This window comes from Nuphar pumila, chromosome 6 (genome assembly GCF_984573655.1).
Source record: "Nuphar pumila chromosome 6, dmNupPumi1.hap1.1, whole genome shotgun sequence".
Lineage (NCBI taxonomy): Eukaryota > Viridiplantae > Streptophyta > Magnoliopsida > Nymphaeales > Nymphaeaceae > Nuphar > Nuphar pumila.
In genome coordinates, this window is record NC_143254.1 from 45,170,259 (window position 1) to 45,183,531 (window position 13,273).

The window sequence follows — 13,273 nt, forward strand, 5'->3', positions numbered from 1 at the left end:
CCAGGCTTGGTCCATATATACCCGGTAAAATAATGTGTTTTATTTTCTTCACATAGAAAATTTGGGGACCTTTATGAGAACACGGGTCACACCTGGCTTTGGTGTGAAATCTCATAGCCATACTTGGTTCTGAATGCAAACCTGACCTCATGGATCTGACCTGAATAGTTATTTGACCCCTTCCTTTGCTTCCAAACCTTGACACGATCAACTCCAGTATTGGTTGGGGCTAGGTTATACCCGATCCCTTGACCCCCCCTAGTTATGACTGTCTCATTTGAGCACTCTCGTAACTTGCCTTCCTGTTATAGAACATACATCTAACCCCACCGCAAGAACTTGGATCAATACCTGACATAAGATTACCGGCAGTCAACAAAAACTGCCGCTAAATCTCGGGGATAAAGTGGAGAGACTGAAGGTGATGACAGCACAGTGAAAAAGACAAAAACAGTTGGCATCTAGAGCGTACGTTCTAATAGTGTATATATTGGCTGATTATTTGCAGCATTGATCATGGAGAAGTTGATGTAATATATCTAAATCATAAGCATGTCTCATCTAAGTTGGGGCATCTCCTTTTATGGACACGGACCAATGTGCGGGGCATTCAAGCCATCAATGTCCAGCATGTGTGGACACACCAAGGTCAAACTCAAATTCCGCAGCATTATTGAAATTTCACATTCAACTTCAAATTTCATTTTTCATGCTTGCGGATAACTTTAGTGTCACTGTCACCGGAACCAATTGGCTGTCTCCATTAAATTATTGAGAGTTGCCTTTCCTTGAAAGCTTATTTACAAATTGCAATGACTACTCCCAATTTGTCATCATACATTGAAAAGGCATAACCTATGTATCATTTGCTTGTGAACGTACAGAGTACTACCAAGATGGAACGCTTTTGCATTGGACTGATGAGCTTTTTTATTAGGTCTTGTTTGCTGCAAGTATTACGTGAGTACTCTACATGATCGAGTACTCCACATGAGAAGCTTAACAGAAAGATACGCCGTCATCATGTTCCTCCAATGATTGTGATTGGTGTCCACATAAATATCGAAGAGTTATACGTTTCACAGGGTTCATAATAAGCTGAGGGCCTTGCTCTTGGCCTAAACCAAGCCATTTTCTTAGAAAAGAAATCGATCCTCACAAATCTTCGAGCACAGAAACCATATCTTTGGTTGGTGAGCAATCACATAGAAGTAAACCTCACAACCTTGCAAGCAGCTTTTTTTAGCAAGAAAAAAAAAATTGAAGCGCGAGCATCTCTTGATGAGAGGTCGAAGCTGAATGTACTCCCTCGTGGGGAAAGGGTTTTTACACCAATGAACTCACGAATGAGTGAGGTGGTTTTCCTCGATTATAAAAACCAAAGAAAAAAAGATCATCACTGTCTTCGTCGAGATCAGGCGTCGAGCCATCTATATCAGACAAGCTTTACCAGCCTCATCTGATCTTGTTCCCTCTTCAAAAAGCTAACTGAGCCGATTGAAGGTCAACATATATGTATTCTCTTTCACAACTTTTAACAATAAATTTCTAGATTTCCAGCTGCACCCAAACAGTGACCCAATTGCAAAAGTTGTTTGCTTTTTGCTAAGCCGATTGGACCCGTAGACTCAACCCATCAACTCAATGAGTCAAAGTCCTCCAAAAGACTCCGACTTTACACTCAAGTTTGCTTCATTTCAAAGTCATGGTAGTTATTTCCAAAGAAGAAAAAGAGGAGGATCAGGGACATGAATGCCATTTATGAAACTCAGAAAAATAAAAAGAAACATAAAAATTTGAACCAACCCCTGACATTAATACTTCACAACATTAGCTTCCTTCCAATGAAGTCAAAACCAGCGCTTCCTTTGGCAACAGTTGTTAGACACCAAACAAATAAGTACAGAAAAGAAAGAGAAGGGAGGAAACTAAAAATGGGGCATATATATCCCTAAACTCTAATTCTCCATGAAATAAGAAGGCCTGATTTGAGCCCTATATGTCAGAGTAGCAGAGTAGTAATAAACTATAGTAACAATACTTTAGAGCTTGAAGAAGTACTATTTCTTTTAGGGAGGGAAAGTCAATACCCGAACCAATACCCTTGCATGGTGGTGCATGTGCATGCGCCATGCCCAACACCACGTGACAAGGTGCATCCATGGTGCGTTCTTGACTTCCTACTTTTGACTGTCAATGTTTTTCGCCAATCATTACTGCACAAGCAAAATCAGTAGTCAATGACCAAGCAAAGGTTGAGAGCCCAAAAAGGAACAAGTTTCAAAGTAAACTGACAATCAACTTTTTCTTCTAACCCTAAAACCCTAGCTCTAATCTTACGTTATTGGAAAAAGTTCCTGTCAGAAAACGTTATAATTTGACTTTGGCCAAATACCCCTTGCTTTCCTCATTGGTTTGTCTATGTAGAAGCTTATACTGCGAAATAAAAGTGAAGGGTGCATCCAATTGGACCTAACCACATATCGTGTACCTTGTGCGAGAAATGACAATTTCGAAGCCTTGACTCCTAGAGGGTGAAAACTGCCACACTCGTTATAAATAGATCAAAATACCCTTGGCAGTAAAGATTCTTCAACCTTTTACAAGTAAATGAGAAGACAAAGAGCAAATGAGATCAAGGATATGGTGTTCTGTCGCATGCAAGAAGAAAACAAAACCCTGGCATGAAGTCTAAAGTCTGTAGGTATTCTTTGAAAAGCTAAACACATGCTTCGCAATGTTATAGGTACTCCTGAATGGTGACCGCGCAATTTTTTCTCGGGAAACAATGATTTCTATGTACTACTGCGTGTTTGCTGACCCTTATTAGACACTAAGATTACCATTTAGCAGGACCCGAGTTTCTCAAAGACACATTTCTCAAGAAAAGAATTGGTACAAGTTCCAAAACGTTTGAGATGCTATTCAAAAAATTTAAGAAAAGGAAATTGTTGGAACACAAAAAATCCTCAAAACACTCTTCAAAAGAAAGCATCGAAATCGGTATCAAGCATGAATGGGCATGGGCATCATATAAAAATGGTAAAAGGAAAAATAAAGAGAAAAAACAAAGACTCATGTTAATTACCTGCATGAAGGTTCATGCATGAACTGGTATTTGGGGGTTCATGCATTCTCACAGGTAACGGCGGCCTTAATCCTATCGACGGTGCACGCAATGAGACTGTTAACGGTTGCCACTGATCCAAGGGAGAGTTTTGCAGTGGGAGCCGAGTCGACCAATATCTGAAACGCCACTGTCAAGAGGGAACCTCCAGTAGCAGTGGGCCGCATGTCTCCTCCGGTCTGTGTGGTGGTGGGCCCATCTGGCAGAATAGCGAAGCCTGAGGGGAGAAGGGCCACACACTCTGGGTCCCCACCCGTTAACACCGCATTCATGGCCACTATGTCCACCGGCGCATAGATCACGTACGAACCTGATGAGTCGGTGCAGCTCTCTTGCAATATCAGCATGTTGCTTTGGTTTGAATTTGAACTCTGAAAATTCATAAGAGAGGAAAAAAGACACCGATTAGAAGGTTGAGTCGCAGCATGCTTGTGACTTTTGCCCATGGATAATTATGTAAAGCTTTCAGGTGGATATATAGATACTTGCATGTGCTTGAGAAGTTTTACTCAAACTCATTGACATGTGTCCACAACTATATATCAGTTACATGGCTACTCTCTCTCTCTCTCTCTCTCTCTCTCTCTCTCTCTCTCTCTCTCTCTCTCTCTCTCTCTCCATATCTTGCAGAGCAGTTGGGTTGATACCTTGCCACCCTTATCTTTTACTTCTCGCTTCTATTTTATTCTCCTTCCATTTACTATTTCTTAATGAAAAAAAAATCCTTTTTCTTTTCTTTGAACAGACAAGTATAAGTCTGTTCATACATGAGCATGTGTAGTGTGTGCACCTCCACTTACTGCATCGTATCAACCAAAATCTTATACTATCTACAAAATACACGTAGACACATCCAAATGTGATTGCGTGTGTTCAACTTCAATGTGGTATCCTGGGAATATAAAACAAAGTTCAACTTCAATGCAGCTGTCTCCTTATGACACAGGCTTGATCGAGCCTAGAGGAAAATCGCTAGGCATTTGTGACGAACTATATCAGGCGTTCAAAAAGATGGAAAGAATTTGGGGCTGTGGTTCAGATTTAGAGAGTGAAAATGATGTGAATACACATACATACATATATATATATACATATACATGTGTGTGTATGAGCATCCGATCTACTTCATATAGAGTCAAGATCTATTTTTAGATGTATGCTACTGCAATGTACAACCCAATCTTTTCAATCCTTTATTTGAAAAAGATGCACATCACACCCATCATACAGCTTGGCTACCCAGAAAAGAAAGATCACAGGCAGTCCGTTTCTCTTTGATGCTTTGTCCGTCTAGGTTTTTGTGATTAATGAATTGATTCACCTTTCTTTCAGGAAAGAAAAACGCAGGCACACAACAAATATATACATTGATTATTTTGCATGTACGGAAGCATGTTGCGTATAAACCCTGAAATATGTACACTATGTCTATGCAAATATGATAATGCTGTTGACATTTATCCATATGCATGCCAACAAAAAATCTGCATGTATATTAGCACGTAAGAGATAATCTGATGAGGTAGATTTCACATACATTTACCCGTAAAAGCGAGACACAGTTGCCGGGATCGTTGCCATTGGCGATATGAGCCATTTCTTGTACTACTCCACCATTTGAGAGAATATCCCACTGTTATAGAATAAAAGAAATGAAAGATACGGTTAGGAAGAATAAATTTCTCAGCCCAATCTGAATTTCTATACCTAATCTCCTTTGCCTAGAATTGGTAGGTCCAAGTTTCAAAGAATTCATTAAGATATGCATGCTGCAAATGTCTTATGCATGAAAAATATTAATAAATCTGCATTGTGTCTCTATATCATGAAACAGTCCACATAGTGGATCGGCATTTGTAACAGTCACATCCAATCAAAAGAGAATACTAATATCATCAATGTTTAATTATACAGAACCAAATATTCTCTGTGTTCTAAGAAAAAGGAAAAGTGTGGGCTGCCACAGATGTTACAGTTGGTGGGTGATCAGATGCAGCAGCACAATTAAAGTGTGCAATCACATCGCACCTGCTCTCAATTCCAGATGTTACAGTCTATGAAGTACTCATCGCCTATGAACAGAAGAAACAACGTGGAAACAAAAAAATTAAAACGCCTTTGTTTAGAAAATATATACATTCTCAAGATCTGAGACACCCAAATTGTTATTAAGATCGCCAAATCAAGGATAGAGGGAATAAAACGACATGAAATCAAACGAACAAGACAAAACTTGGAACTATATATATGCATGGTTTACTGTAACAGAAAACCTCTCGAAGCATAATTGCTCACCAGAGAGAGAGAGAGAGAGAGAGAGAGAGAGAGAGAGAGAGAGAGACCTCATTTCTAGAATTCTCATCCTTAAGGAAATCAAAGACTCTCTTTGGGGAGACAGGCAGCCAAAAGGAAGTAGCTGCGCTAAGAACAATGCCTGGAGGCCTTCCAGGATCTCCAATGCTCTTTCTAGTCATGACCCTCACATCCTCAGCCCCACTTCCTGATAGAGTAGTCCATGTATGTGCTGTAGAAGCACTGACACCAGCACAAAAGCTTATAACCATTCTCTCTGCCAACTTCAGCATGCTTCTCCTCCCTTCTAGACTGGCTATAACTGAAAAAGAAACATAGAAAATAAAATTGCAGAGCTTCTCCACTTCATGCATTTTAATTCTTAATAACAGGAAATTTAATTCTGACTTTCATATTTTGCTTTCTATTGCATACCACCACCATCTCTTGGAGGAATGTTACTAGCCATGGCACTGGCAAGTCTTTCACATTGTCTATCAAGTGTAGCTACCCATCTCTTTGCACCAAAAGCCAGGCCGGAATTGACCAACGACCTGTATATGCTATGAACTGCTCTATCATCAACTTCAACATGCTCCACCCACGTAACCTGCAATGGTAAATAATAGAACAAGAGGCGATTTTTCAAGGTTAAAAATTGGCAGTCGTCTCCAAGATGTTACGATAAAGAAAAATATATGTTGCATATGATGTGTGGAGAGAGGGAGAGAGTTTTGCATGGACGTCAGAATCCCTCTGGATATTCATGCTTACATGCCGGTTGGTTATGCGCCATATGGTTGCGGTGATGTCTTTCAGGTTGAATATTGCTTGAAAATTTTGCGTGGATGTAATCTTTTTTTTTTTGTTGTTGGTGGAGTATTAGCGGACTCATTTTGACCTAATGAATAGGGCCGATAAATGAGCCAAACTAACTGAACAGGGCATGTTTGGGCTAAGCTCATTTACCAGTGGATTGAGTTCATGACTTGCTCATGTTTGTGTTTGGCCGAGCCCAGCGCAAGCTCAGCTCGTCCCTGAATGAGTACATTTTTTATATTACATTTAATAGTTCATATATGTATATATTTTTCATGCATCCTTATTTTTTGTATATATACTTTATTCATTCTTTTTTTTTATATATTGCACTTAAAATATATATTATAGATAAAAAATAAATATTTTAGCTACATGAGCTCTCCCGAGCCGAGCCAACCACCCTGTGTTCAGGCTTGACTCATTTAAGCTGAACTAGTTGCTCATGGATTGGCTCGCCAGCTATACCAATCGATCAAGAACGAGTTGGTGATGAGCCGAAACAGATTAGAGTCACGAGCTGCTCGGTTTGTTTAACAGTCCTACTAATGAACCCAAAAAAATTAGTGGCTGGCATAGATACGTGCGTAGTATACTCACAAACATACAGATGTGGGTGCCAACCAGAACTTTGAGCATTGTGTTGGCCTGTACATATATGCATCCATATACCCAAATACAAGCCACATCACACGTTTCATGCACCAATTGAAAAGAAAATAATGTTACATAGTTCACATGTTCAGATGGGTTAATATCTATGCAAATGAACCGTGAACTCGAGTTCCTAGCATCCCCGGCCAAAGTCTGTTCAAGCGCAAACTTATAAAGCCCACTTTACAGTCTTCCTTGGCAAAAGGTTGGATTGTTAATGCCTTTCCACTTTATGGGTTCTGTTGGCCAATTGATCCAATAGTATAGGTGACAGTCAATTGACAGCCAATTACAAGGAATGTGAGCTTAACAAAAATGATCTTTGCATTTCTGCCAAAATTATATAATTCACTGGTAGTTATCCAGCATAGCTCCAGAACCTTGAGAAGCCGAAAAAAGAGAAGAAAAAAATAGAAATGTAAAAGCATATGTAAATGCTTATACGTATATCGTGTAATTGCAAAAAAAAATAAAAAAATCAGGGAATTTCACGTTTTCAAACCTTTGAATACCCATTTGGCATTTCTTGGATTAGGCATCCGGATGGTCGTCTTCTACATCTCAGCACTGGCTGGGCACTTGGGCGTATACTGTCTAAGGAAACGTCAACAACGGCCCAACTTCCATCTGGATGGTGCTTACAGTATCTAACAAAGTAGCTCTCCCTAGCTGGTACGAGTGGGGTGGGCATTTGGAACTCAGCTGACATCTGTGTAAGCAAGCTTAATTACAACTTGTTTCCTAACGAAGTCAAAGTAAAATTAAATGACAACTTCTTTTGGTTTATTTTCATCGTTTGAAAGCCAACAAAGTGCATTTTTTCACGAGAAAAAGAATAAAAAAGAGTAAAGAAAAAGGATAACAAAGTATAGAAAACCCTAAAATCCTTGAGAGAGAGAGATACCACTTGTAATGCCCCATTCCAGTTGCCTGCTACCCCTGTCGATAGAATCTCCAAGCTAAGTGCTCTTGGGATGATGTGAAAGAACATGCTTGACCATTGATTCTGCGAATAAGAAAAATCATCACCCACCGGTTACAATAGTCACAAGCACCGAGTAATATATCATTGTACTTGTTCGCCATACGTGTCCTCACGGAAGTATATCTCAGCTTATAGTTTTGACAGAATTAACCTCCTGAGTAACAATTTATTTGTACAAATTGTGTACGTTTTTTTACCATTAAAATACTACAAAGAAAATCTATCTATAAACCAAACATGACTGTAAGTTAAAATAAGCAAATTTATGAGCCCATGCATTGGAAAAATAAAGTTCATAGTTCATAAAAAGCAACTAAGTTGTTCTTACCACATCCATAAGGATCTCCACCAAGTTGATGGGATTCATGATCACAACCGCTGTTTCTCGTGAAGCTTCAGATTTCAAGCCAAAGGGTCTGGGCCCAATCCCTCTTGGAAACGTCCGAAGGTATTCTTCTTCACATAGCACTTCAGCCGGGCCATCGACGCCACCAGGAACCCACAAGGGTTCGCATAGTTGAGCCATTCTGATGAGTTCCTCCATCGCAGCAACAGCCAGCTCTATAACCATGGGCTTCTCTATTTCAAGTTGTCCTGCTACGGGCTTGTTCAGCAACTCCCCACCTCCAAACATCTCCCCTCCCATGCCTGGTTGAACCCCAAAGTTTCCAACTGCTAAGTCTAATGAAGAGCGAGAGATGGGTGGCAACAATGGTGGGTATGACACCATTGTCTTGCCCACATACTTGGCAGCAATTCCAGAAATCTTATCAATCTGCATGGTCAACAAAGAAAGCTTGATATGGTTTTCCTTTGATCTTTGGAAAGATAGTTATCACAATCTTGACTCTTTGGAAACATACATGCGCATGATGAATCAGATAGTTTATTGCTGAAGCATGCATGATATGTTCTTTCGTCTAAATTGGGCATTAGTTTATCGGTTGTAATTGCTTTATGGATCAAGGATTAATAATTTTATTTTTTTGTTTCACTACCTCCTCTCTGAGACGAGCGTTCTCTATCCTCAAGTGTTGTTCGTCGAATGACATTTCTCCCAAAGCAGTAGGGCCTCCACAGTTGGGACAGGAAGCACTGTTTAGTGCTTCCTTATACCTCATGTTCTCAGCTCGGAGTTTCTCATTTTCTGCTCTTAGCTGCGAATTCTCTTGGCGCTCGTGTTGTGTCTAGACAGAAAAAAGAGAGTAAAGAGCAGACAAGGGAAAAGTAACAAATATTAGCAAAATATTTTCCCAAAAATATTGTCCTTCCATTACTATTTAACATAACGTACACAATTTTTTTTAATACTTGCCGTTTTGCGAATCTTACCTTCGTTTGTGTGCGTTTGTTTTGGAACCAAAACTTCACTTGGAGGGGCTCTAAACTTAATTCCCGGCTCAACTCTTTCCTTTGTTTATCATCAGGATGTGGGCACTCTTTGAAAAAACTGCAAACATGGAAAAAGTTTCTGTTCATGCTTTTTTCTATTAAAAATTCCCAGTGTTCTCAACTTTAGCATCCATTTCCATAGAGTGTTTACTTTCTTCAAGTATATATAGATGCTTAGATTGAACCTTGGACAAGAAAAGAGTACTAGTAGAAAAACACGATTTTCTTTTTCCTTTTTCAGCATATATAGCTGAACTAATTAAAGATTAAAAAAAAGAAATAAGTAAAAAAAGAAAATTAGATTTTCTTTTTGAGATCCAAATAAATGACTTAGCTTGAGTTATAAAACTAAACAAATAAATGGAAAAGGAAGTATGGAAGCGAAAACCAACAAGCGAAAGAATAATCTGAATATGAAGGATTGGCATGTCTAAAATAACTTAGGGTTTCTTCATTCATAAAAAAAAGATGTCCCTTACGTTTCCATTTCTTGAATCTGGTGCTGGGTGTGGCGATGGTACCGCTTCTTCCTCAGCCGACGGTCCTGATCATTATCCTCACCAGATGCGCCTTCAAGGTTTTCACTTCCTGATTTGCTCTCGAACTCATCTTCTCTCATCTTAACAAGCGCCATCTCACTCTCCGCAGAATGGGTTATGTCATGTTGTCCATCCATCAGGTTCGGCTGAAACATACCTACACATGCTTCAGATTTCACCCCGTTTTCGCTCCATGAAAAAATAACAAAGGCACCCACAAAGAAGAAAAGACTCAACGTATCAAATCAAACCAAGTGAGAAAACAAACAAGTGAAAAAAAATGATGGGATGAAAGAGAAGATGATGGTGCAAAAGTGCAATCTACGCGCTTCTCGAATACCAAAATGGATTCCTTAAATTACGACGGTGGTACAGAACGAATTTTTTTGCAAGGGTCGTTTGGTTTCTCGAGGAGTAACAAATGTTCACATTTTACATGGAGACTGGATGCATGAATCGTTCTTATCTTTTGAATCCTTTTTCTTTTCCCTTATCTCTTTTTGTGCGTTTTGGAGAGAGGGAGCTTCTAACCTTAATTGTTTCGAGGGTGAAAGCCCAACCCTGGTTCCTGCTTGAGCTTAGCTTACCATCTTAGGTGAAGCATGTCCTGCCGGAACCATTATTCCGGTCATCTCTCATTCTCTCTCTGGTACATATGCTGGGTTTAGGCTTAGTTTAGTGGGATATGTGATATATATATTCTTTTATTTCAATATTTTATACATTTTTTTAACCGGGGTTTCACTAGAATCTATGGTTCAGAAGGAGGGCTAATCCTTGATTAACAAGTACTGAACAGACAACCGGTAGGCTAAATTTTGCTCCCCAAATTCCAAACCGTCTTTACCTTTGCTTTTTTTTTTAGACCTAACCAGAAGTAGGGTTGACGATGGAGACTCAACTTTTTGACACCACCCCGTGAAAACCAGATCTAAAAACCGCCCTCAAAACCATACACGCATCTCGATGAAGAAAAAAACATGTAAATAACTTGCCATCTACCACAAGAATGCATGTAGATCACCCGTGTTTTCTAAAACCGCTGAATAAAAACAAAAAAAAAAGAGAAAAAGATAAGGCAAATTGCAACTCTCTCTCTCGCCGATTTTGAAGAAAACTCCATCATCATTAAGTGCCAGTAAAACCATTGATGGAGTTTTCTTCAAAATCGGAGCGATCCATTTGTGGTTTTCAAAGACAACTGGAATCTAGGTTTTCGTTCATACCCGCATCCATTTTTCGGCGAAGCAGGCCATCACTCATCGGAAAGACCGGTCTGGGCAGGGGAAAAGGGCCTTGTTGGTGCAGTTTCCGGTTGTTTCAGACGGTGATGGGAAGTAGAAGAACCAAGTTCAGCGTCAGGATTTTGCCTTCTACCCTTTTATGAGTTTATGATGGCAGCGGCTTGGAGCTCTTTCTCTTGCCCCTCTTTCCTTCACTCTCTCTCAGGGTTCAAAGGGGGTAGAACCTTGACAGTGTGGGAGAGGAAAGGGAAGGGTAAAACCGAGAGGTGCGGATGCATTTAATGAGAGAGAGAGAGAGAGAGCTTTAATAAGAATAAGATTGGTGGGAGCAAAATTACAGGTACTCTGCCAATACAAGAATTATTTTTGTAAGCGTATTATTGACATTTGTAAATTTGAAATTTACAGAAATGGATGATTGTGATTTAACGGACAAATGCCCTATGATCATGGCGTGGATGAAGAGTCGGAGCAAAACTTTTAAATTTTCTTGTTAGAGAGAGAGAGAGCGCAGCATTTACGTCGCTAGCATTAAGTATTCTCTTTTTATTTCATTTTCTTCTTACTAATTGACTGGGATTCCAATAATAAATTTCTCGCTTTCAACCTCACCTTCCCTCTGCAATCTCTCAATAAATGCTCACTGCGCTCACGCAGACGCGGCTTGGTTATTACGTTCATGCCTTTCTTGCGTGATATATATATATATATATATATATATATATATATATATATATATATATATATATATATATATATATAGAGAGAGAGAGAGAGAGAGAGAGAGAGAGAGAGAGAGAGAGTAAAATATATAAAATCTAGCTTTGCCAACCAATAAATCTTTCTTTTCAGAGAAAGACTTTGCCAACCAAGAAATCTTTTTTTTTTTTTTGAGAGAGAGAGAGAAGGAGAGAGCTTTTATGATTCCATATGCTGGTACATATTTGTTTGCATGAATCTTAAAAAAAAACAAAAATAAAAAACGAGATCTAAACTTTCAGCTTCAGTTATGTCCCTTGGCATGGGTTGTTTACTACTCCAATAGGCTCAATCATCATAAATGGATTGCTATCGTAGTCACAAGTCTCATTCTCGGGATTTCTATCGGAAAAAGCTTACAAGGTTTAACAGATTATTTTTCAGGAAATAAGAAAAGCTTATTGTAAATTTAAAAATAAAGAGTAAGGGTAGCATCTGAAATATAAAAAAAGATTAAATCACAATATATGGAAAATACAAGATAAATTGTGTTTCTTGTAATCTTATGGTAGTTTTTGCATATTGTGAACTTATTACTTTAAATTATGTTATATTCAGAAAAGTCGCCAGCCTTTGTGACTGTTCTTTCAAGATATGTTTTTTGAAGAGAACGATTACATCCCGTGGATACCTCGATTTCTACCATGACATTTCCAAGGCCCTGCACGGAAATAAACCTAACTGATAAAACTCATAACTCATACTGCACTGGTTAGTTTTGATTTTATTATTATTATTTTATGACGAGGAACAAGAAAAATCCCGGGTGGGGCCCCACGACCACCCTGCCTTACGTGGATACACCAGTGCACCAACGGGGTTTAATCCCGTGCTTTCATCTCAGCACCTCACGACCACCCCCTGCCCACATGGGCGGCCCCGTGGTGGTGTTTTGATTTTAATAATTCGTCTATGCAGACCATAATAAGATGTCTTAATTTGGCATCATCACAGTGTCACAGATGCGCACATGTACATACATGTGGCACATGCGGGCTATGCAATAGAAAGTATAGTGAAGTGAGTGTGGTTCACATTGAAAATATTGTAAAAATCACATTCATCCAATATCTAAACTTGAGGATAACCCCAAAAAACATGGTTATGAAAATATGAAAAAGTGTAAAGAAAATACAAAATAGAGCACCACTCACCCATATCACTTGTGAGCATTCTATTCCTATTGAGAATAGGAACAATGCGTTTCACCTTACAGAGCCTTACTCCAATGGCTAGGAACCAACAGGTCCTTGTGCAAATGCTCTCAAGGGAATGGATTTAAAGTTAGCTAATGATATGGAAAATATGGAACATGCGTGGCTTTGGCAGTTTCGTGCAAATTGGATAAAACAGGAGAGTTTCAACATTTTTTTGTGTGTGAAACAAAATTGGAGCTTGTAGAGGACAATTTTGTACGGAGCTTATGGTGCAATCGCGAATTTCATTTTATTCCTTCAAGAGG

At 39.1% G+C, this 13,273-nt stretch overlaps 1 protein-coding gene across 1 annotated transcript; it reads right to left on the reverse strand.

Moving 5' to 3' along the window:
- Positions 1-1,795: 1,795 nt before the first annotated feature.
- LOC149834765 (homeobox-leucine zipper protein ROC2-like) lies at positions 1,796-11,458 on the reverse strand. The gene is made up of 12 exons (XM_090011538.1): positions 11,035-11,458; positions 9,749-9,965; positions 9,210-9,327; positions 8,876-9,064; positions 8,206-8,652; positions 7,797-7,898; positions 7,395-7,601; positions 5,855-6,029; positions 5,470-5,741; positions 4,665-4,760; positions 3,089-3,498; positions 1,796-2,216 (listed from the first exon to the last, which is right to left on the reverse strand). The coding sequence occupies exons 1-11, from the start codon at positions 11,069-11,071 to the stop codon at positions 3,127-3,129; spliced, it is 2,232 nt and encodes a 743-aa protein (XP_089867664.1). The 5' UTR covers positions 11,072-11,458; the 3' UTR covers positions 1,796-2,216; positions 3,089-3,126.
- Between the last annotated feature and the right edge of the window lie 1,815 nt (positions 11,459-13,273).

Bases quoted from the DNA above. Each gene is read 5' to 3' on its own strand.
- LOC149834765 (XM_090011538.1), bottom strand. From the start codon at position 11,071: ATGAGTGATGGCCTGCTTCGCCGAAAAATGGATGCGG. The intron at 7,602-7,796 runs GTATCTCTCTCT...TTGCTTACACAG, and splicing joins GGAATGGGGCATTACAAGTG to ATGTCAGCTGAGTTCCAAAT. The intron at 4,761-5,469 runs GTCTCTCTCTCT...ATTCTATAACAG, and splicing joins ATGAGAATTCTAGAAATGAG to TGGGATATTCTCTCAAATGG.